Source organism: Procambarus clarkii, chromosome 52, assembly GCF_040958095.1.
Source record: "Procambarus clarkii isolate CNS0578487 chromosome 52, FALCON_Pclarkii_2.0, whole genome shotgun sequence".
NCBI classification, from domain to species: domain Eukaryota; kingdom Metazoa; phylum Arthropoda; class Malacostraca; order Decapoda; family Cambaridae; genus Procambarus; species Procambarus clarkii.
Window position 1 is genome coordinate 8,104,114 of NC_091201.1, and position 26,169 is coordinate 8,130,282.

The 26,169-nt window shown below is 41.4% G+C and overlaps 2 protein-coding genes across 9 annotated transcripts in view; one reads left to right on the forward strand and one right to left on the reverse strand.

The window, feature by feature from the left end:
- LOC123763686 (uncharacterized) overlaps positions 1-1,602 on the reverse strand; it is a 252,335-nt gene extending 250,733 nt beyond the window's left edge. For 5 of the 8 annotated variants that reach the window (XM_069304296.1, XM_069304295.1, XM_069304294.1 and 2 more), the window contains exon 1: positions 1,545-1,602. The gene's annotated coding sequence lies outside the window, so the exon portion shown is untranslated. Of the gene's footprint in view, positions 1-1,247; positions 1,414-1,465 lie in introns of those variants that run through there. The other 3 variants (XM_069304291.1, XM_069304292.1, XM_069304293.1) reach the window with 3 other exon arrangements.
- Positions 1,603-19,828: 18,226 nt separating this feature from the next.
- LOC123763743 (mucin-2-like) lies at positions 19,829-23,686 on the forward strand. The gene has a single exon (XM_045751063.2). The coding sequence runs from the start codon at positions 19,829-19,831 to the stop codon at positions 23,684-23,686; it is 3,858 nt and encodes a 1,285-aa protein (XP_045607019.2).
- The last annotated feature ends 2,483 nt before the right edge of the window (positions 23,687-26,169 follow it).

Sequence of the window (26,169 nt, forward strand, 5' to 3'; positions counted from 1 at the left end):
GTGGCCCTTCGCCTTGCTGCCCCAATCCACACCAGATATAGGTGTATTTGCGGCGAGGTGGTGGCTGACAGGTACGGCCACCATGGCCTACTCTGCCAAAGCACAGGGGGATGGCACTCGAGGCACAGTGAAGGTAACGACATCATCAAGAGGAGCCTCACCACAGCTGGATGCCCAGCTGAAAGAGAGCCCCGTTACCTAGCGCCCCGTAACTCTGATGCTCTTATTGGTCGCCCGGATGGTATCACAGTAAACCCCTGGAAGAATGGCAAGCAGTTGGTATGGGACTACACGTGCGTATCAACCCTGGCTAACACCTACATTAACCTCAGTGTTGCACAACCAGGTGGCGCTGCCACCCACAGGGAAGCAGCCAAATCCCGTAAGTATAGAGAACTGGATCACCACTACAATTTTGTCCCCATTGCTTCTGAGACACTCGGCGCCTGGGGTAAAAGTGCTACCAGTTTTTTTAAGGAACTGGGTTCTAGGCTCATTGAAACAACAAGGGACCCTAGAGCTGCCAGCTTTCTTTTCCAGCGCCTCAGCGTGGCGATACAGAGGGGAAATGCGCACTGCATCCAGGGTTCCTGCCCGCCATCTGAGGAGCTGGAGGAACTCGACAACCTATGATAACCATCTTTGTAACCTATATGTAACTCATTTTTTGTAACAAGGTTCAAATAAAGCAAATATATATATATAAATATATATATAGATATATATATCTATATATATATCTATATAAATCTATATCTATAAATATATAAATATTATATATATATATATATACTTTATTTAAGTACAGTATAATATTTATTACCAACAATATTTAACTGGCAGGAACTGCCATCCAACCTGTTCCAAGGACCCGTTATACACCAGTTCATTGACAGTTGAGAGGCGGGACCACACAACCAAAGCCCAACTCCAGGAAGCACAACTAGGCAAGTACAACTAGGTGAGCCAGAGTTAGGGTTACAAAGCCAGAGGGTTATAGACCCAAGGAACCGCCTACCCGCCGACGCCGTGAATGCCAACACTGGTAAATTGTAAAATCAAATTGGAAAAAAAACATGGGGCAAACAGTGGAGGGGGGATTATCTTTGACAAGCCGCTGGCTTCCTATCCTCGTTGAGGCCACTAAGAGTCTTAGAGGCCCTCAGGTAAATTCAGGTAAACAATCTCTTGAATACCTATTTACTGCTTGGTGAAAAAATGCATTAGGTGAAAGGAAATATACCCACCTTCTTGTCTGCTAAGGTATCGAACCAGGGATCCCTCGACTGCGAGTCGCGATCTAAGCAACTGGCAATGAAGGTTTATTACCAATAATGAGCCAGAAAATGTAGCTAATCTGCGAGGCGGCGCCCACCATGGCCGCCTTGCAAAGGGGAGAAGCTGGCAACCTTCACTCTCCTCAACTATCCTCCTAACAGCCTCAATTACACACCCTGGCACTCACCAGACACTCACGCTTCACCAGTCTTCAACATTAGCGGGGATTACTTAATGAACAAGTCTAAGTAAGCTTCCTAACTCACAACAAGTCTGATGGCTGTTTTGACGGCCGCTCGCTGCCCACTGCCTGCTCCCAAATACATCTCATTTGACCTATATCGCTATTTACAATATTTTTTTAGGCAAGTAAATAGTAAAATGCATAATACATATTTCTGAGGAGGAACGAAACTCCATGTTGGATTAAAATCATTGTATTACAACATATAATAGTTTTAATTCTGCCCGAAACGCTTTGCGTAATAGTGGCTTTAGGCATTGTATGTACTAGCTCCTATCTATAAAGCCAACAAACTTTGTAAAATCTCTTTATGTATGTACCTTTGCCTAAATAAAAAATTATTATTATTATTATTATTAATTATTTAATTTCAGGTAAAAGTAGGATACATGACACATCGTACACAAGACGATTCGACAACGGACTGTGAAACTTGCCTAACCAAACTTAGCTCAACCCAACTTAACTCAACCTAACCTAGCCGAACGAAATACAGCCAACATAAGCTAATACATCTTACCATAGTAATATACACGGGTTTAACGAACAAAAAAACGCGCTTCGTCGAATCTTTCCCTGTCCAAACGACATGGGGCTGGTGGCTGAGTGACCAGCACTCCGGGCACGTAATCCTGTGGTCCGGAGGTTCGATTCCCGGCACCGGCGAGAATAAAAATGGGCAGCGTTCCTTTCACCCTGATGTCCCTGTTGCCTAGCAGTAAATAGGTATCTGGGAGTTAGACAGCTGTTATGGGCTGCTTCCTGTGTGTGTGTGTGTGTGTGTACTCACCTATTTGTGCTCATCTATTTGTGCTTGCTGGGGTTGAACTCTGGCTCTTTGGTCCCACCTCTCAACTGTCAATCAACTGGTGTACAGGTTCCTGAGCCTATTGGGCTCTATCATATCTACACTTGAAACTGTGTATGGAGTCAGCCTCCACCACATCACTTCCTAATGAATTCCATTTGTCAACCACTCTGACACTAAAAAAAAATCTTTCTAATATCTTTGTGGCTCATTTGGGCACTCAATTTTCACCTGTGTCCCCTAGTGCGTGTGCCCCTTGTGTTAAATAGCCTGTCTTTATACCCTATCAATTCCTCTGAGAATCTTGTACGTGGTGATCATGTCCCTCCTAACTCTCCTGTCTTCCAACGACGTGAGTTTTTTTTATTATTATTTTCTACCACAGTCGTGGTAACACATTTAAAATGCTAATCAGCATATATACATTTTCTTCTGTCCTCCATGGACAGGGTGAGAGATCTGTTCAACATATAGTTCAGGGATTTATTGAACAGTCAACCACAGAAGGTGACTGTAGTGCTTTTAAAATGCTAATCTAACCTACAGACATAAATACATACATACACAGAGTTACGTCTGCCCTACATAAAGTGGTCGATGTGTTCTTTACATAGTATCATTAATGTGCATTTACAAACTTCCTATCTCTTGGACCAACAGTATAATCATTCCAATTCCCAAGCCAAATCAAGCGAATGCTTTCCGCCCAATTTCCCTTACTAGCTGCATTTGCAAAACATTCGAGAGAATGGTCCTAAACCGTCTCCTCCATTCAATAAGAACCATGCTATCCCCCCAGATATATGGCTTCATGCATGGAAGGAGTGTGCATCATTGCATCACCACCTTTCTTACCCTGCACACTGAAAAGTCATATACCACCTTCCTAGATCTCAAGTCTGCCTTTGATATTCCAAATAGACATGTTATCTTGAGTGAGCTTGCAAGAATGAATAATGGTGGTCGGCTTCTTTCTTGGGTCAGGGGTTACTTATCCAACAGGAAGTCATCTGTATTTTTCCAGGGGCATAGGAATGTAACAAGAGACTTTGAACTAGGTACCCCGCAGGGAGGTGTCCTCAGTCCTACCTTATTTAATATCTTAATAAACACGCTGTTAAACTCTGTACCGAGTAAACCCAACGTCCACATCAATAGCTATGCTGATGATACAATGATACACACCACTGGGTATGTTATTTATTTATTTATTTATTTATTTATTTATTTATTTATTTATTTATTTATTTATTTATTTATTTATTTATTTATTTATTTATTTATTTATTTATTTATTTATATATATATATACAAGAAGGTACATTGGGATTGTGAGGATACATAGCATAGTAATTACATTCTTGTAAAGCCACTAGTACGCTCAACATTTCGGGCAGGTCCTTAATCTAAGAAAATTTTAAGTAGGTAAATACTTGCAAAATTTATAAAAATGATAACAGTTACATTGCAAGAAAAAAAAGATGAAAGAAAATTGTAGGTATATTAAAGCACATAGGTAGCTCAGATTGATTGCAATGACAGCTTGAATGGTAGTTTAACAAAAATATTAGGCACAATACAGCATATAGCTAGCACATAAAATAAGACAGCAATTATGAACACAATGATAAAGTTGTTTGGATTAGGTGCATAAAGATTGGGAGACTGGGTAACACTAGATACAGAGCAAATTTAAAGCTAAGTGTAGGAAACTACGAAGATGAACTGTTTTTTCGCGGGTGGAAGAAAACTCTCACCGAGCGGGGGACTTATTTTATTTTTATAAGAATAATAAATAATTATTACATAAAATAATAAATTAATAATAATCATAAATTATTATAATTGATAATCCTTCAATGAAGAAGCATAGGCTAATTATAACAAATAAATAGATAATTAAAGTGGATAATTAATTATTGTGACTAATAATGATTAGTGAATAACTATAAATTATTATACAGAAATAATATTAATGGATTTATAATCCGTTATAATGATAATGTAAATCAACCCATGTCTGTTATTTTTTTTAAATCTACACTGTTTGTCAACCAATTGTATTTGTGCTGCTTTTTCAGTCATGTTCCCCCTTTTTTTTTATCTTTATTTGTATTTGTTCTCAACACTTTTTATTCTTTATGCTCAATTAGTATTAAGTTCTAGATATTAATATGTTTTTCTGACCAGGGGGAGAAAGATACTGGCAGTATGGGGCGTTAAAGTTTATTGAAGATTAAATTCTGCAGAACATGTAAATATATAAAGTTCAAATATAAAGTAAGTAATTATATAAAGTACGGCTTGCCTTGTACGTTTCTTGCCCGAAACGCATTGCGTAATAGTGGCTTTAGGCATTGTATGTACTAGCTCGATCTATATATCAATCCATTAATGTAACATCACTTGTATGTATGTACCTTACCTGAATAAACATATTTATTTATTTATTTATTTATAATTAGTTAATATTGACATCTCTAATTAGTAATTGGAGGAGGCGAGCAAGAGGTCACCGAGTCCCCGGACGCGCTTAAATATATAATGTTATAATGATAATGTAAATAAATTAGTTAATATTGACATCTCTAATTAGTAATTGGAGGAGGCGAGCAAGAGGTCGCCGAGTCCCCGGGCGCGCTTTAAGTACCCTGCTTGATGCGCGCGCAACTTTAGTCGGTTAGTCACAAACTTATGGTATTACATTTTCTTCCCCACAGAAACATCACCGCTTGAGAAGCAGTGTCTATTTTTAAACAACGCTGTTTGTCGACCTAATTGTCTTTGTGCTGCTTTTTCAGCCATGTTCCCCCCTTTTTTATCTTTATTTTTATTTGTTCTCAACACATTTTATACTTTATACTCAATTAGTATATTAAGCTTTAGTCATTAATAGCGCTATGTCATGGGTTCGTATCCTGGCCGGGGAGGATTTACTGGGCGCAATTCCTTAACTGTAGCCTCTGTTTAACGCAACAGTAAAATGTGTACTTGGATGAAAAAACGATTCTTCACGGCGGGGATCGTATTCCAGAGACCTGCCCGAAACGCTACGCGTACTATAGTGGCTGTAAAAGAATGTAACAACTCTTGTATATATCTAAAAAAAAAAAAAAAAAGTTTTTCATGCCCGAAACGCTTTGCGTAATAGTGGCTTTAGGCATTGTATGTACTAGCTCTATCTATAAATCGATCAATCTTTGTAAAATCTCTTGTATGTATGTACCTTACCTAAATAAACATTTATTTATTTATTTATTTTATGAAATTAGGTACTTTTTGTTTTTGTTTTTAAATGAGGCAAAAGTTTGAGAGCTTTTTAATTCACTAGGGAGTGAGTTCCATAGACTAGGTCCCTTAATTTGCATAGAGTGTTTACACAGATTAAGTCTGAGCCTGGAGATATCAAAGAGATATTTATTTCTGGTGTGGTGATAATGGGTCCTATTACATCTGTCCAGGGAGAGTTTCAGAGCATGGTTTTCATTTAAAAGCAGGGTTTTGTAAATGTAGTTGACACAAGAGAATGTGTGGAGGGAGTTAATATTTAGCAAGTTAAGGAATTTAAACAAGGGAGCTTAGTGTTGTCTGACAGCAGAGTTTGTTATTATTCTGATAGCAGATTTTTGCTGGGTGATGATGGGCTTAAGGTGGTTTGCAGAGGTAGACCCCCATGCACAGATACCATAATTAAGATAAGGATAGATTAGTGCATAATATAGTGAGAGAGAGAGCAAAGTAATTAGAACTAGAGACTGCTGTGGGGAGTAATTCTTCGCCAGCGTCAGAGTCAAGGGTGCCGAGTCTGTCCTATCTGTGGGTGCAGTCTATAGAATTCCTAACACTGATGTGTCCGAATTCAACTCAAACCTAAGAAATCTAATACTCGATAACAGACTGAACAAAAACCATCTAATTATCGCAGGGGACTTTAATATTGACCTCTGCGAGCCTGAACACCCTACTGCTGTTAGCTTCCTCAACTGTATGAATTCCTGCTTCCTCATACCCTTAATCACTAGACCTACTAGAATCACTGATAGGAGTCTGCCACGACTCTAGATCACATCTGGACAAACATAACCTCTCCGTTTACTTCAGGTTTAATCACCGATAGCACTACAAACCATTACCCCACATTTCTCTTAACTAACATTAGCAAACTACCTCTAGAGCCAAGGGAGTTAAGTTTTATTTAGGCTGCACAATGAAACTGCTATAGAAAATTTTATAACTGCTGCTGATAATGTCAACTGGGAGTCCGAGTTAGGTAACATAGGGGACATCAATCTAGCAGTGCAATCTTTTCTTCAAAAAACTCTTAGCGTTTATAACACCCACTGTCCTATGCTAACAAAACAAGTCACAACCAAAAGGCTTAACAATCCCTGGCTTATAAAGGGAATACTTAAATCCATTAATAAAAAACATGACCTTGAGAAGAAGTATAGGTTAGTAATTGTCTCCAAAGAATTCTCAAAGAATTACTCGTTATTGCTATCTAAGATAATTAGACGAGCCAAAACTAAATACTACGAAGATAAATTTACCCATATAAAGAGCAACATTAAAAAAATTTGGAGCACAATTTCACAAATATTGGGATCAAAGAAGATTTTAAACAACAAACCAACACTCCTGTCCAATAACGATGGTCAGCTTTCAGCCTCTGATTCTGCTATTGAGTTCAATAGGTTCTTCTCTTCCATTGGGTCATCCCTTGCAAATGATATTCCATCTTCCAGTACTGATGTTAAGGACTATCTTACAGGTAACTATCCACAGTCTCTGTACCTTAAGCCCATTAATTCCACTGACGTCAATGAGATAATCCTTTTCCTTAAAACCAAGTCTAGTGCCCTTGAGGAGATACCAACTTTAATTTACAAAAAAGCCTCCAGAACTTTAGCCCCTGCTATTGCATTGCTCTTCAACAAGTCACTTGAACTCTAAACCTTTCCAGATATTCTAAAAAAAAAAGCCAATTTATATATACTGTACATATTAGGCTTATATTGTGGCCCCCCACCCCCCCAGGTTAGTTTAGTTAGTTAGTTTAGTTCATTTATTATGCACCCCATACCCATCTTGTGGGCGGTAGTGGAAAGGGTTACAGAGGCACATAATGGGCTCAGGGACTGAACCCCACAATTCATTTAGCTAAACAAGTTACAATCTTGATGAGCTAGTTACAAAATTCAATATAAGTCATCACATCAACAATGTATTCGAGATCGACCTCAAGTACAGGTTCTAAATTAAGCAACTGACATATGTGGAGAGCTAGTGTCAAAATTTATATGTTTGTCCTGCACACCGCCCCCCATCCAGTGGGAAGCGGTGGATAGGTTACAATCACTTAGTTGTTATCTACAGTTAGCAAACTGGGGATATTTGGCTAAAATTTCTGGTAGCAGATCATTTTGGATGAAATATTGACACATCGCTGGAACATTGGTTATAGAATTGTCTCTAAATTCACGTATCTTTTCGCACTCCATCACATAGTGACGGAGGGTGTGCGAATAATTTTGTTGACACAGTTTACATTTGGTCAGGTCTACATCAGCAGATAATGAGAATTCCCAGAGATACTTGTAACCGAGTCTAAGCCGAGCAGTAGTAACATCTAGAAGTCTGCTGATTTTATTGGATGATCCATAGATGTGTGGCTCCTCTTGCATGATTTATTTATTTATTTATTTATTTATGCATATACAAGAATGTACATAAGGAATGTGAGGATACAAATATGGTAATTACAGTCTTGTAAAGCCACTAGCACGCGCAGCGTTTCGGGCAGGTCCTTAATCTAAGAAAATTTTAAGGAGGTAAATACTTGCAAAATTTATAGACAAAAAAATGATAACAGATTACATGAAATGAAAAAAAAAAAAAAAAAAAGATGAGAGAAAATTGTAGGTACAGTATATTAAAGCACATAGGTAGCTAAGATTGATTGCAATGACAGCTTAAAATGGTAGTTGACAAAAAATTGGTAGGCACAATACAGCAGAAACAATATAAGATTGATTGTAATGACAGCTTGAATGGTAGTTGACAAAAATTGGTAGTCACAATACAGCATATGGCTAGCACATAAAAGAAGACAGCAATGAACACAATGATAAGGTTGTTTGATATTACATAAAAATGAGGAGATTGGGTAACACTAGGTACAGAGCAAATTTAAAGCTCAGTGTAGGAAACTAAGAAGATGAAGTTAGGTACTTTTTGGTTTTGCTTTTAAATAAGGCAAGAGTTTTACAGTTTTTCAATTCACTAGGGAGTGAGTTCCATAGACTAGGTCCCTTAATTTGCATAGAGTGTTTACACAGATTAAGTTTGACCCTGGGGATATCAAAGATATATTTATTTCTGGTGTGGTGATAATGGGTCCTATTACATCTGTCCAGGGAGAGTTTCAGAGCATGGTTTGCATTTAAGAACAGGGTTTTGTAAATGTAGTTGACACAAGAAAATGTGTGGAGGGAGTTAATATTTAGCAAGTTTAGGGATTTAAACAAGGGAGCTGAGTGTTGTCTGAAAGCAGAGTTAGTTATAATTCTGATAGCAGATTTTTGCTGTGTGATGATGGGCTTAAGGTGGTTTGCAGTGGGAGACCCCCATGCACAGATACCATAATTAAGATAGGGGTAGATTAGTGCATAATATAGTGAGAGGAGAGCAGAGTTAGGAACATAATGTCTGATTTTGGAGAGTATACCAACTGTCTTAGAGACTTTCTTAGTTATGTGTTGAATGTGGGTGCTGAAGTTGAGTCTCTTGTCTAGGAATAGGCCAAGAAACTTGCCATCATTTTTATTACTGATGTTAATGTTGTCTATCTGTAGCTGAATTGCATTTGATGATTTGCTTCCAAATAAGATGTAGTAAGTCTTTTCGATGTTTAATGTTAGTTTGTTCGTTGACATCCATAAGTATGATAGTATGATGATAGATGGAATTACTGGTGTCAATTTCACTTTGCCTCAGATCTACAAGATCTTGTTGAAGTTCTCGGTGTACTGCTGCTCTCAGATTGCTCATTGACAATCCAAGGTTACACTCAACGGCTCCTTTAAAGGCAGATTCTTTGGCTAACTTATCAGCTCTATCATGCATTCGGAGCCCAACATGAGATGGAGACCACATGAAATGGACTCTGTTACCATCCTTAATAATTTTGTTGTATTTGTGTCTAGCTTCGGACACAAGCATGTTACAGTTATGTCTTAAAGAGTTGAGAGCATTTAAGGATGATAAGGAGTCACTTACAATTAATGTATCAAGTTTTGAGACTTGTACACATTTCAGTGCAAGGATCAAGGCAAATAGTTCAGTCTGAAGGGTAGAGGCCCAGTTGTTTATACGGACTCCCCACTCAAAGTATAGGCCATCGCCCATTGTCAGGACAACTGCACTTCCAGCTGCACCCGTGGTGCTGTGTAGGGAACCATCAGTGTATATAATTTGAGAGAGAGAATGCTCTGTGGACAGAGCATCAATATGGCTTAATCGTTGAGCTTTGCCTCAAGACGAAGCTTGGGCTGATCTCTAATTTGCTTCTTGGGTGGAAAGGGAGGGATTAAAACTGGAAAGGGTGTAACCTCCCACGGTGCAGGAAAGTGCCGTTGTTGTTTCTCTTGGTACAAATCATGAACCCCATACATTCTGAGTTGAGTTCCAGTTTTTGTTATCCATTTGGAACAATGCTGATCTTCAATAAAGAAATTCTGGAGGGCTTCTGTGCAAGGATTAGGATGAGTTAGCCTAAGCATTTTTATACCAATTTGACAGTTAATTTCAGTAACACGATCAACAACGCTCAGAATATTAAGTTCCTTTCTCATATTAAGTATCTTTGTGGTACGAGGGCACCCAAGGATTATCCTCAAGGCTTCGTTCTGCAATTTTTCAAGCCCTCCAAGCTTTCTTTCAGGCATCAAAACAAGCAGAGGTGCAGCATAATCCACTAAAGATCTGATGCATGCAAAGTACATCATTTTGACAATTCTGACATTGGCACCATAGCCTGAGTGATAACCTGCAACAGCCTTGAGAGCTCGGAGCCTCTCTTTAAACTGACGACAGAGTCTGAATACAACAGGACCATACAGTGGCACCTCAAGGCCAAGATATTTGAATCTGTTTACATAGTCAAGCTGGGAGCCATCAGACAGTTGCATCTTGCGAACAGCTCCTCCCTGCCTGGGTGGGCGCCGATTTAGTATCTGTTATAAATAATATTGTGTTGTGGTGGGCTTCTATGGGGAAACTGGTACTATTAAGGGGTAAGGGTAGTTAGAAGACAGAGTATCAAATATGGGAGAGCTAAAAGGCCCGGCCCCCAAAATAAACTATCCACAGTAATAATACCTTGCTACTAGACCATATATGTCAGTCTAAGGGTTGATCAATGCACTCCCACACAGGAAGAAGGGATACTCCTATAATTCATGTACTTATTTATTAACCCCTTAACAACCCCCCATATACACTCACACCAATAACAATAATAATAATAACTTTACCACACTACCTTACGTTAAAAAGCCTTGGTCCACTTAGGCAGGATACAAGGTTTACACTAAGAACAAGCTAGGGTAAAGTACTACTGGATAAGCACTGAAGCTGGATGCAGCTTAGGGTAGAGACACCACGTGGTACCCTAATACAAAACACAACACTTAGGGGGTACCCAAAACACTGGCAAATACTACCCCCAGGTCTCACCAATATTTACTACCAGAGTAGGTACACTTAAAACGCCCCGTACTTAACTTAATGGTGCAGGAACTTCAGGTAAGGGAAGTAAGTAAGAGGAGAAGGGAGGAGAGTAGGGGTGCAGCCACAGAGTAGGTCTTGTCCCCACGAACGCCAGCCAGAGACGAACGCTCCTAGCGACCAGCTAGGCCTCCCGCATGTCGTGGTGCCGGAAGGAGTCTAATTGATCGTGCAGCTAAGCACATTAAAGATCTTCCCCTATGCAACGTATTGTTACTTTACAAATGATTAGAAAGTATTAGTAAGCAAAGTTGGTGCCTATGTTATTATTTAATAATCAACCCCCAGCTCAGTCTTTAAATGCTCTTTGAGAAACAATAATAGTCTTACAATACAATACAATACAATACAATTTTATTTAGGTAAGGTACATACATACAATAAATATTTACAAGGATTGTTTAACTTATAGGTATAGCTAGTACATACAATGCCTAAAGCCACTATTACGCAAAGCGTTTCGGGCATGATAAACTTAAATGACAAGCTTAATACTAATTGAGCATAATGAGTAGAATGAAAACAAGAAATGAAAACATAGATGAAAAAGCAGCACAAATACAATTATGTCGACAAACAGCGCTCTTTAAAGAAAAAAACAGACATTGGTTGACAATAGAAGGGTAAGGTAGGTTACAGGGAATTTATTAGGTATAGCTTCGCTTTTAACTTAAACTGGTTGAGAGAGGTACAGTCTTTAACATGGTTGGGAAGGTCATTCCACATTCTGGGCCCCTTGATTTGTAGAGCATTTCTAGTTTGATTAAGTCGTACTCTAGGAATATTAAAACTGTATTTATTTCTGGTGTGATGCTCATGGGTTCTGATACAACCTTCTATGAAGCTTTTGAGATCAGGATTGGCATTATAGTTTAGCGTTTTATATATGTATAATACACATGAGAGAATGTGCAGTGACTTAATGTCTAACATATTCAGAGATTTAAGTAGGGGTACCGAGTGGTGTCTGGGGCCAGAATTGGATATTGTCCTAATAGCAGCTTTGTGTTGAGTAATTAGAGGACGTAAGTGATTTTGGGTAGTAGAGCCCCAAGCACAAATACCATAGTTGAGATATGGATAGATAAGGGAGTAATAGAGAGTCACCAGGGCAGGGCGTGGTACATAATATCTGATCTTAGAAAGAATGCCCACAGTTTTTGAAACTTTTTTTGATATGTTTAGAATGTGTCCCTGGAAATTAAGCTTGTGGTCAATGAGAATGCCAAGGAATTTGCCATCTAATTTGTTACAAATTTGGGTATTGTTTATTTTGAGATTTATTTGATTAGAGGATTTATTGCCAAACAGAATATAAAAGGTTTTGTCAATGTTAAGGGTGAGTTTGTTGGCAGTTAGCCACAGATGGACTTTATTTAGCTCAGTATTTACTGTGGCATTTAGAGCAAGGGGATCAGGACTGGAGTAAATGAAGGTTGTGTCGTCAGCAAATAGAATTGGTTTGAGGTGTTGGGAGGCATTTGGAAGGTCATTAATGTAGATGAGAAAGAGGAGAGGGCCAAGTATGCTGCCCTGGGGAACACCAATGTTGATGGGTAGGGTGGGAGAAATTGTATTATTCACAGAAACATATTGGAGCCTGTCAGTAAGGTAGGATTTGAGGTATTGTAGGGAGTGTCCTCTGACTCCATAATGATGTAATTTAAGAAGAAGGTTTTGGTGGTTGACAGTGTCAAAAGCTTTACGCAGGTCCACAAACAACCCAACAGAGAACTCATTTTTATCAAGAGCTGTATGAATCGAGTTAAGCATACTAATAAGTGCATCGTTAGTGCTTTTTTGGGGTCTGAAGCCATATTGGCAAGGGCTAAGTATATTGAGTTTGGCTAGATATGAGTAAAGCTGCTTATAGATTAGTTTTTCAAAAATTTTTGACAAGTTTGGCAGGATAGATATAGGTCTGTAGTTGTTAACATCTGTGAGATTACCACATTTGTGGACAGGCGTTACTCTCGCTTTTTTTACGTCTGGCAGGGAAGATACAGACAATGACGCATAGGGTTGCGTTCAGCTATACTATAGTTAAGTTTAATAACTCAATTTTGACCTCTGGTTTCCACTAAAGAACCCAGGGTCGTAACAGTATCTTTGTTTTCTCTGCTGAGATAATTAAACCTAGGTCCTGACATGAGTCTAATGCAGAGTTAAGAGTGTTCTGCGTGTTAGCATACCCAGTGGTGTGTATCATTATATCATCAGCATAGCTAATGATGTGGACGTTGGGTTTGCTCGGTATAGAGTTTAACAGCGTGTTTATTAAGATATTAAATAAGGTAGGACTGAGGACACCACCCTGCGGGCTACCTAGTTCAAAGTCTCTTGTTACACTCCTATGCCCCTGGAAAAATACAGATGACTTCCTGTTGGATAAGTAACCCCTGATCCAACAAAGAAGCCGACCACCAATATTCATTCTTGCAAGCTCACTCAAGATAACATGTCTATTTGCAATATCAAAGGCAGACTTGAGATCTAGGAAGGTGGTATATGGCTTTTCAGTGTGCAGGGTAAGAAAGGTGGTGATGCAATGATGCACACTCCTTCCATGCATGAAGCCATATATCTGGGGGGATAGCATGGTTCTTATTCTATGGAGGAGACGGTTTAGGACCATTCTCTCGAATGTTTTGCAAATGCAGCTAGTAAGGGAAATTGGGCGGAAAGCATTCTCTTGATTTGGCTTGGGAATTGGAATGATTATACTGTTGGTCCAAGAGATAGGAAGCTCCCCAGTAACATAGCTCATATTATACAGCTCGAGCAGGGGATTCCCTGGTACTAAAGGGAGCAGACGCAATATGTCATAAGTGATACCATCTTCACCGGAGGATGTGGCTTTGCCTTTGTTTAGGGCCGCGAGTAATTCAAACTCAGTAAATGGCACGTTGCATTCATCTTCCTTGTGGAGCATGAAGTCAACGAGCCTTTCTCGATCTCCGTAACCAGCATTTAATCTGAACTGTATGTCTGGGGGAAGATTATTGAAGCTAGAGGTGGTTGCCCAAGCATCGACTAACTCGTTTGCTCTGTGTACAGGGTGAGGGTGTGCTACTTGGCCGATCTTATCGCCTTTAATTCTTTTAATATCCTTCCATGCCTGGCTGAGGGGGGTGTGAGAGTTGAGACTGTTAACAAAAGTTTCCCAGTTATCTTGCCTGAGCTCTGTCATGCGCTCCCTCGCCTTGGCTAGGGCTTTCTGAAAGAGCTTGAGCATTGCTGGCGTACGTGTTTCCCTATATGCAAGCCCAACTCGTCTGGCAGTGCGTTTCAAAGTACGCAGTTTGGGGTCATTGTAATAGGCATGGCGTTTATTACCTTCCATATCGTTCCGACTATTGGATGGTGCAGGGGGCCGACCTAAAGGGTCAGCAAACATCTGAATGCTCTGTACTAGACCGTCGTTAAATGTCTGAACTGTGGAGGGATCATAAGTGCTGTACCACTCTGACACATGAGCAACAAAGTCTTCACGTCGAGGAGGAGGAACACTGAGCCGTTTGCGTTTGAAAGTTCCACCGGGCAGGATGGTATTTCCTATACATAGAGTAGTCAATCTAGGGTGATGATCTGACAACAAATCTGTTACAATAGATGATGTGCAACAGACGTGAGAGATGTTGAAACCAACACAGAGGTCTAGAATGCCTCCACAAACATGCATGGGTTCAAGGTCACTCACAATCTGCACATCTTGGTGACTATTTAGTAGCGACAGCAGTTGATTCCCGTTACCGTTACTGAAGCGAGAGCCACCAATGTCCTTGTGTCTAGCATTGTAGTCACCAAGAATGATGGTTGGCTCTGCTTGAGCGCAGGCTGGAAGATCAATATAATTTAACTTTCCTGCTGGAGCATATAGATTAAATACATTGAGAACAGAGTTGCCCACATAGATCCTCACTCCATGATACTGTTGACCGGCAGTTTGTTTTTCTGGCAGAAGTTGATGGGGTAGGGATTGTTTGATGTATAGAATGCAAGAGTTACTGGATCTGAGGTTGTAAGAAACAAATGAGGGCAATTTCGGGGGTGAGGATCTTGCGGGAACTCTGCACTCCTGGACACATACAATAACTATGTGTTCAGTTGTTACTTTGTGATGTAAATCTGAGAACCTTTTTTTGAGGGACGCAATGTTCCAGCTAAGGACGGATAACTTAGTTAATTGTGCATTTAAAGTCAGCATTATATATTGATATTATGAGTTCACTTAATATTTATTATCTATATACATATTATCTATTGCACTACGATATAAGTCCAGGAACATTTCTTAGTTTATTACCAATGTCACACATTTGCCTCCAATGGTCTAGTACAATTTGTCGGTCATTTCCAGCTATAGAGTCGTTTTGAACATACCTTAACACAGCGTTGGCTGTTACCTGCGTGGAAGGACTCCACTACACAAGGTTTCAAGATCACTAGAAGTTTCCCCTGATGGGCAAGCGAACACATGTTTGGAGGGTTCAGGGGTGGAAGGGGGAGTTTGGCAGTCATTGCTTACAAGTCCCCTCATACGCGTGAGCATCATCGAAATATCGCTGGTGGATTTTTTCTCATGTTGGAGTTGCTCTTGCAGCCGCTCCGTTTGCTGCTATGACTGCTGCTGGTGTTCCTGCAACCGGTCACGAAGGGCAACCACTGCTTGAACAGTGGAGCGACCCAAGGGCGAGGTGGTAGGGAGGCTGAGGTTGCGATCTGTCTCATTTTGATCCAGTTCCTTATCCCCCACTTCCAGTTGACTGTAGGGTCCAGCTGTGGATGGTGGTCTCACAGTAGGTGACATTAACCCAGAACCAGGAAGTGGCCACTCTACATCAGGGGATGGCCCACCACTGGCAGAAGATGCAACACCTGGTTCTTGTGGGGGAGCTGGGATGATGGCACGAGTCTTCGGTCTGGTACCGGTCCCCTTGTGCACTTCGTAATTTAAAGGTGGTGAGTTTGGCAGCCAGCTGGAGCGAACATCACCTCCAGATGGCTCTGAACAGCGAGTGGGACTGATGGCAGCATTTGGCAACTGCTCTTCACTGTGGTGTGAAGGGTATGACGAGTGTTGTGTCAACACCTCCGGGAGGCAGGTTCCTGGCACCTGACGGGCAGGCGCAGGTTGAACAGACACCTGTCGTCTGGACCCGTGATGCACTTGGTGCTTGGCAAATGGTGAAGTATTTGGTATCCAGCTGCTACGAACACTACGTCCAGGTGGCTCTGCACAGGAATTAGAGCCGGCAGCTGTACCTGGCAACCGTCCTCCCGGGTGGGTGGGGCCGGGCACCTGGCCGTAAGCAGCTGGTCGCTTGACACAGTCAAGGTGCCAGGCTTGAACACCGCTCCTGCCACAGTTTATGCATTTTTCACTTACTGACTGCAGTTCCTTTATGAGTTTAAAACACACCTCAGATTTATGAGGTTCACCACACACGGCACAAAAAAAGTTTTTGCTTGTGCAGTACCTGGCTACGTGACGTCCCCATCGTTGACACTTATAACACCTACGAGGGGGAGGGTTGTAGAGTGCAATGTTATAGTGCCGACCTAAAGCTGCTCTAGAGTAAATTCTGTCCGGTATAGGCGTGGCACCTTTCCATGTGGCAGCTATGAGTCCATTTCTCAGACGTTTAGAGTTTACAATATTTTCATCACAAAGATATTCAGGCTTAATGAGTTTATTAACATTGAATATGACAATGCTTACTTTTGGACGCCTAGGTGCTGCATTTTTCATCTTAATGCCTGCATACTCTGTGTTTAGCAACACATTTACAAAAGCACTATCGTTTGTAACGAAGACATATTCACTTTCATCTCTAGCCCAGGGCAGAATTAGTTTTGATTACTCTAGACAGAATTACCAATGTGGCTTGTTAAGCATGAAACCGTTGTTGTTTTGTTTGTGTTACATCTTATTGTTAACATTTTATAAATTTTGCTAGAATTTACCTACTTAATATTATCTGTTAGATTAAGGAACTGCGCAAAACGCTCAGCGTACTATAGTGGCTTTACAAGAATGTAAACACATCATGCTATATGTACTCTCACAAACCCAATGTGCCTTCTTGTATATATATAAATAAATCTGACCTTCTTAAGAAAATATCCGGATCAACATACTCTAAATTGTTCAGTATTTTAAAAGTTTCAATGAGATCCGCCCTATCATGCCTGGTTTACACTGTTAAGGCAGGTTCAAGTTCAAGTAAGCTTATTGAGAAAAGGAAGTAGATATCAAAAGGATAGTGTAGCTTAGGCTATTTATATCCTCGAAATAGACGATAGAAATCTATTTCTATCGCATTCGCAACCCGTCCTCGACTCAAGTCCATTACATTCAGCGGTCAACCCCACAGACGCATTCATAAATTTTAACATGCTGTTCATTCAAAACGGGAATTTTCGCAAGTATAAATTAATATTATAATATATTAGCATATTGTGTATATATAGGCATAGGATAGGTTAGGTTAGGTGTTTAGGTTCTGTTGGCGATTATTTGTATTTGTAGTACGTGGGTGAAGCATTTATCAACTCGTCCTCGACTCAAGTCCATTACAACCAGCGGTCGACCCCACAGACGCATTCATAAATTTTAACATGCTGTTCATTCAAAACAGGAATTTTCTCAAATATAAATTAATATTATGATATATTAGCATATTGTGCATATATAGGCATAGGTTAGGTGGTTGGGTTCTGTTGGCGATTATTTGTATTTGTAGTACGTGGGTGAAGCATTTAAAGCGTTGTGGTTCGAACAAAATTCGTCAGTGAAGCATTTGTTCCGGAAGTGTTCGAACGAAATGAGTTGTGAGTCGTGTGTAAATCGTTTTTCATTCATAAACAGGGGGTTTGGCAGGTGCATGGGATCACTTTTGGATCTTTGTTTGGAGGATGGGCTGCATTTATAGCGTTGTGATTCGAACAAAATTCGTCAGTGAAGCACTTGTTCCGGATATGTTCGAACGTCAGCAGTTGTGAGTCGTGTGTAAACTGCTTTTCATTCATAAACAGGGGGTTTGGCGGGTGCGTGGAATCACTTTTGGATCTTTGTTTGGAGGACGAGCTGCGCATTCGTCATGGTAAAATTTATGAATGCGTCTGTGGGGTCGACCGCTGGATGTAATTAATGGACTCGAGTCGAGGATGGCGTGCTATAAATGCTTCACCCACGTACTTCAAATACAAATAATCACCAACAGAATCTAAACACCTAACCTAACCTACGCCTAACTACACATAGAATGTTTATGTATAATAATATTAATTTATATATGAGAACAAATAAATTTTTAATACACAGTATGTTAAAAAAGATGAATGCTCTCTCATCTCATTTTTCTCTTGCAATGTATCTTTATCATTTATCAATTCTGATAGAAATTACCTGCTTAAAATTATCTGCTAGATTAAGGACCTGCCCGAAACGCTGCGCGTACTAGTGGCTTTACAAGAATGTAAATACTGTACTATCCAATGTATTCTCACAAACCCAATGTACCTTCTTGTATATATATAAATAAATAAATAAATAAATAAATGCGTTTGGGGAGGACGGGCGCTGCTTTAAACAGCCTAGTGTTTGGCCGGGTTGCACGCTATCAGTTGGGAGTCGCGTGTAAAGTTTTTTCATTCATTAACAGGATTTGGCATGAGGATTAACAAGCATTTGGCCTTTATTAATGAGGGCGGACTGTGATGAGAACGGCCTGACGTGGGTAAAGCATTTATATAGTGATGCTATTCGAACAGAGGACGTGAGCGAAGCTTTGTTCGAAAACAATTCAAACATCATTAGTTATGAGTCGTGTGAAAAAGAAACTATTCAGCTCGTCCTCATTAAAAAAGCTAAAACGCTCCTTAACCCATTCACCAAAACCCCTGTTTCTGAGTGAAAAACATTACACATGACTCACAACTGATAACGACGGTCATTAGTTCACCTGTGCTCGAATCAAACCTCTCTGCATGCTTGATCTATGTACAGCCAATACTAATAGGTGCCAACAGAACTTAACCACCTTAACATAACCTGAGTTGGGTCTGTCTAATTGTTCAACACATTTCAATATGCAATAATATTACATTTATATATGTGAAAACTGATTTTGAATACACAGTGCGTTAGAATTGATGTGTTTTTGCCGTCGACTGCCACGTGTACTAAAATAGCCTGAGGAAAGATTGTCATTCATAAACGGGGCTTGGTGGCTGGATTAACGAGCATTTGGTCATTACTTCTAATGACGGGCTGCATTCTTCAGTTACCAGACTAGTGTGTTCTAGTTTGAGCCGATATATAACTGATTTTGTTGCTTATGAGCGTAAACTATCGTATTAGTATGATTCTGGTGTTCTTTTTTGAATAGGAGAAGTTTGTTTGGTGCGCTGGTATTGGCTGTTGATGGCGACGCAGCAGTGCTGTAATTGGGAGGTCAAGGGTTACCGTAGCAGACAATGTGTTGTCGTCCCTGACACAGGTCGATGATGTAGTTCTTTACATTCGCGCCTTGGGTCCGCACCATCTGTCGTTAGCGCCCTCGCCTGGCCACCCGGGTGTACCGTGATCATATCTTGCGTCCCCACACCATCAGCCATACTAAGTGTTAGTGCAGCAGCAACACCACCCTATCCCCAACGAAGGCTACTGGCATTCCCAGGAGAGACTACCCTGTTCCACCATTAAAATGTCCTCAGCCAGGCAAGGTTGCACAGTGCCCGAGAGTTTTAGCAAATGTGAGTTAAACGCGAGTGATGCCTTGACTGTATGGGGAACCAAAGCGGTGCCTAACTGTACGAATTCATATGACAGAAAAGACGTGTTAAGTACTGTTAATGAAAGTTACAACGTTACGAAAGCTATTCATGGTAAAAAAATCCCCAACCCTGCATCTACTGTTAAGAAAAACTTGGGAACACTTAGTACAGAGGATGGCATTTACACTTCCTCCAGTTACCAGATGACGGAGGATGACGAAAAAAACTACGACAAAGACGGCTACAACATATTCGGCTACAACAGTAAGGGCGAGAAACGCTCGGATTACAACACATTTGGCCAAAAGAGGGGCTACAAGGCTGTAGGCTTCAGATGGCATGGTTTAAACAAACGCGGATGTACTAATAATAACGACGCAAACGGCTATAATTCCAACAATTGCGATAGGGAGGCATACAACCCGGAAGGCCTGCCCGTGCCCAACCTCACGCCTAGTGACTCTGGGAGTAACATTTATGTCTCTGACTGTTATGATAACGGTTGGATCGAAATAAAATCAAACAGAAAAAAAAAACTTGAAACAAAGAGCCCTAGCCAAAACGTAATTATATACGATTACAACACATTCCCACCTCTCGATGTAGCGTCCAATTACAAATTTAAAAATATACCTAGACGGGCTGCCGTTGTGCAAGGCAAGGGGCCATTGGCGGCGGATCGCCGAACTAAAAACAAGGATGTCACACGTGTAGAGGAGACTAGGACCATGCCGGATGTTTTCACTCCAAGTAAGGCAACGCCGGACATGGTCGGGGCTGACACCTCCCAACCCGGGTTCACCTCATTTAAGGCTGTTAGGAACATCTGGATTGGTACTTCCCCACCCGAGTTCACTCAAAGTAAGGCTCCGACGGACACGGTCGGGACAGCCACTTCCCCACCTGAGTTCACCCAAAGTAAGACTCCGACGGACTTGGTCGAGACTGCCACTTTCCCATCTGAGTTAACCCAAAGTAAGGCTCCGACGGACATGGTCGTGACTGGTACTTCTCCACTTAAATTTACCCCATTTAAGGCTGTTGGGAACGCCTGGATTGGCACATCCCCACTTGACACTTGCAACACATTCCCACCTCTAGATGTAGCGTCCAATTACAAATTTAAAAATATACCTAGACGGGCTGCCGTTGTGCAAGGCAAGGGGCCATTGGCGGCGGATCGCCGAACTAAAAACAAGGATGTCACACGTGTAGAGGAGACTAGGACCATGCCGGATGTTTTCACTCCAAGTAAGGCAACGCCGGACATGGTCGGGGCTGCCACTTCCCCACCCGAGTTCACCCAAAGTAAGACTTCGACGGACATGGTCGAGACTGGCACTTCCCCACCTAGATTCACCCCATTTAAGGCTGTTAGGAACATCTGGATTGGTACTTCCCCACCCGAGTTCACTCAAAGTAAGGCTCCGACGGACATGGTCGAGACTGGTACTTCTCCCCCTAGATTAACCCCATTTAAGGGTGTTGGGAACACCTGGATTGGCACATCCCCACTTGACACTTGCAACACACTGCCACCTCTCGATGCAGCGTCCAATCACAAATTAAAAAATAAATCTAGACGGGCTGCCGTTGTGCAAGGCAAGGGGCCATTGGCGGCGGATCGCCGAACTAAAAACAAGGATGTCACACGTGTAGAGGAGACTAGGACCATGCCGGATGTTTTCACTCCAAGTAAGGCAACGCCGGACATGGTCGGGACTGACACCTCCCAACCCTGGTTCACCGCATCTAAACCTCCGACGGACTTGGTCGGGGCTGCCACTTCCCCACCCGGGTTCACCCAAAGTAAGGCTCCGACGGATTTGGTCGGGGCTGCCACTTCCCCACCCGGGTTCACCCAAAGTAAAGCTCCGACGGACTTGGTCGGGGCTGCCACTTCCCCACCCGGGTTCACCCAAAGTAAGGCTCCGACGGACTTGGTCGGGGCTGCCACTTCCCCACCCGGGTTCACCCAAAGTAAGGCTCCGACGGACTTGGTCGGGGCTGCCACTTCCCCACCTGAGTTCACCCAAAATAAGGCTCAGACGGACATGGTCGGGACTGTCACTTCTCCACCTAGATTTACCCCATTTAAGGGTGTTGGGAACGCCTGGATTGGCACTTCCCCACTTGGCACTTGCAACACATTCCCACCTCTAGATGTAGCGTCCAATTACAAATTAAAAAATAAATCTAGACGGGCTGCCGTTGTGCAAGGCAAGGGGCCATTGGCGGCGGATCGCCGAACTAAAAACAAGGATGTCACACGTGTAGAGGAGACTAGGACCATGCCGGATGTTTTCACTCCAAGTAAGGCAACGCCGGACCTGGTCGGGACTGCCACTTTCCCATCTGAGTTCACCCCAAGTAAGGCTCCGACGGACATGGTCGGGACTGCCACTTCCTCACCTGAGTTTACCCCAAGTAAGGCTCCGACGGACATGGTTGGGTCTGGCACTTCCCCACCCGAGTTTACCCCAAGTAAGGCTCCGACGGACATGGTCGGGTCTGGCACTTCCCCACCCGAGTTTACCCCAAGTAAGGCTCCGACGGACATGGTCGGGACTGCCACTTCCCCACCTGGAGTTACCCCAAGTAAGGCTCCGACGGACTTGGTCGGGACTGCCACTTCCCCACCTGGAGTTACCCCAAGTAAGTCTCCGACGGACTTGGTCGGGACTCCCATTGCCACACCCGAGTTCAGCCCAAGTAAGTCTCCGACGGACCTGGTCGGGACTACCAATTTCCCACCCTGGTTCACCCCAAGTAAGATTGTTAGGAAACTCTGGGCTGGCACTTCCCCACCCGAGTTTACCCCAAGTAAGGCTCCGACGGACATGGTCGGGTCTGGCACTTCCCCACCCGAGTTCACCCCAAGTAAGGCTCCGACGGACATGGTCGGGTCTAGCACTTCCCCACCCGAGTTCACCCCAAGTAAGGCTCCGACGGACATGGTAGAGACTGCCACTTCACCTGAGTTCACCCCAATTATGGCTGTTAGGAACATCTGGAATCGCCCTTCCCCACCCGAGTTCACCCCAAGTAATGCTCCGACGGACATGGTCGAGACTGCCACTTCCCCTCCTGAGCTCACCCCAAATAAGGTTGTTAGGAACATTTGGAATCGCCCTTCCCCACCCGAGTTCACCCAAAGAAAGGCTGTTGGGAACTCCTGGAATCGCACTTCTCCACCTGAGTTCACCCCAAGTAAGACTCCGACGGACATGGTCGAGACTGGAACTTCCCCATCTTGGTTCACCCTAAGTAAGGCTGTTAGGAACATCTGGATTGGCACTTCCCCATCCGAGTTGATCTCGAGTAAGACTCCAACGGACTTGGTCGGGACTGCCACTTTCCAACCCGAGTTAATCCCAGGTAAAGCTCCAACGGACTTGGTCGGGACTGCCACTTTCCAACCCGAGTTAATCCCAGGTAAAGCTCCAACGGACTTGGTCGGGACTGCCACTTTCCCACCCGAGTTGATCCCAAGTAAAGCTCCAACGGACTTGGTCGGGACTGCCACTTTCCCTCCAGAGTTTATCACAAGTAAGGCTTTTGCGGATATGTTCGTGACGGGCAATTTTCCTCCCGAGTTCGTGCCAAGTAAAGCCGTTGCAGACATGGCCCTGACTGGGGCGTACACCCCTGAGGCTGTCATGGGCTTGTCTGGGATCCAGACTGCGGGGCCTCTCGTACACCCGTATGCCAGGGGACCAAGACGGCAGATGTGTGGAATATGGCTGGGCCGAATCTCTAGCGGAGCGTCTGGCGGTTATGATGTTTAATATTTGATTATGATTAATTTATTACTTGTGCAGAACGCAGGCCGTGAAATGTTCTTAATATTGAACGATGATGACTTGTTAGAGGCTTCATTTTGGTTTTAACTTTCAAATACTTTATATACTTGTTTTATTTACTTAAACATTATTAAAATAGCTGATTAAATACCAAAGACTAATTGGTAAGCAATTTTTGTTATAACTTTACAAATTGTAATTTCATTCAAATAAATGTGTAAAATTATTACTGTAGTGAGCTCGCAGTGGTTCATTAATTAGGCTTTTGCCACCCGCATTAAAATTAAGATCAAAAAATGCTTCAGATCTAAAAAAGGATTTTATAGAATCTGGCACCACTTTTGGTTTGAGCCAATCATTTTTAGAAGACAAATCCCTAATTTAAGGGATGACCTTTTTTGTAGTTTAAACGATTTAACAGTATATAATTATACATTTATATAAATGTCTAATACGATATTTAGAATTTATGCAAAACGGAAAAAAGCTTATTTAAAGATATATTGTTAAATCTTGCTCTGTAATCTATTGAGATTTAAATAGCTTAATTATGTAACCATTGTGTAAACAGAAGGGAACAGTGTGTAGGTTCTTTCTAGTAAAATAACTACACAAATTGCATAAAATGGCCTCTTGGTGTTTTAAATCTAAATTAGGTAGGTCGTTCATTTAAAGTATTTTTATAAGTTTTAAAGTGTTGTGTTCAAATCAATTTTTTTCCACATAACTTTTTAATTAGAAGGCATTTTAAGTTCAGACACCATTATTTTTTATTTACTTTAAACATTATAAGTTCTCGGTGTATAATGCAGAGTAATTAGATGTATTATAATGTGTACAAGTACTTCTTGTTAATTCTTTTAAATGACTTGGCATTAAATTGTGCGTACACATTAAATGTTTTCTTGTATCCTGTCTCTTAATGGGAAAGCTCCGCCCTTGCTTCACCTCTACCGTAACCTTTTACTCCTCTGGCAGCCCCCATACGCCATTAAATTGTTTACCTAAATTACCCGTTACCTTCAAGGAACTGTAAATATTTCTTAATATTTTAAAGGGACAGAAAATGTAGCCGAAATTTCTTCAGTTACATTATAATTGAGTTTAGTCAGTTTAGTTCACTTATTATGCACCCCATACCCATCCAGTACACATAATTAAATGGGCTTAGGGACTGAACCCCAAAATTCATTTAGCTACGCAAGGTAGTTTTGATAACCTAGTTACAAAATTCAATGCACATCAATAATGGGCTACAGACCAACCACAAGTTGTCTCTAAATTAAACAACTGACGTATGTGGAGAGCTATTGTCATAGTTGATATCAATTAAAGTTAAAGTATGTTTATTGAGACAAGAAAAACATGCATCTCAAAGGGATAAGAGTAACTTGAGCTATTTCTACCCCCCCTCTATTTAAAGTCCTTCAAGGGACTTGCAAATTCAGTGAGCACAGATACACAAATCACAATACAAGAATCCCATTTAACTTTGCAGGTTAATATAGTAAGCACAGCATAAAGTGTTACACTCCTGGGGCAAAATTCTTATAGCTTCTAATTAGTATTCTCTCATACCATTATCACCACATTCCAAACAATTTGATGTGGTACACTACTTATTTCCTTATTTCTATAGTTATCAATAAGTTGACACTCTAATACATAATGTTCTTTAAAGTTCAAGTATGTTTATCTAGAAAAAAAAAAATCTGAGTAGCTTAAGGCTATTTCTCCCCCCCCCCCCTACTTAAAGTCCCTCAAGGAGCGCACAAATTCAGTGAGTACAAATACACAAATCACAATACAAGAATCCCATTTAACATTTTAGGTTAATATAATACTCAGAGTATAATAGTGTACATCCACCGCACTAGTTTTTAACCCATTGACGTTCCAAGATAATATCGTTCCAAGATAATATTTTCATGCATGATTAATAATAAAACTACCTTTATCCTGTCCGTCACATTCCATGAGATTCGAGAGTTTCTTAGACATTCCCCCAACACTAAAATTTTTGCTTTCTCCTCACTTGCACAGCAGCTACTAACATCAAAGGTAATATTATTCATATCTATTTTCTGATCAGGGAGAAAAAAAAGACGCCAACAGCATGGGGGCCTATTTATTAAGTAGTAGAGCAAGTAAATAACTTCTGCAGAACATGTTAATGAAGCGGCTGTAACTTGGATATTTTACAACTACATAACATAGACATGTATAACTTTGAGTACACTAAATCACTAAGTGAAGCCCCGTAATAACATTAATACAGTATGCTTATAGCCGAGAACTAGTTAAAAAAAGATCTGCGGAACACCGAATAGCTTATTATCTATGAGTAAAAGTAAGGCAAATGTATAACATATTTGTCATGGAGACTCGGGGCATTTAGAGTAAAATATAATGGCATAAACACGTACTAACATTTAATAATGACCCTGGCCAAGCGACCCGAAAAGACA

Bases quoted from the DNA above. Each gene is read 5' to 3' on its own strand.
- LOC123763743 (XM_045751063.2), top strand. From the start codon at position 19,829: ATGTCCTCAGCCAGGCAAGGTTGCACAGTGCCCGAGAGTTTTAGCAAA.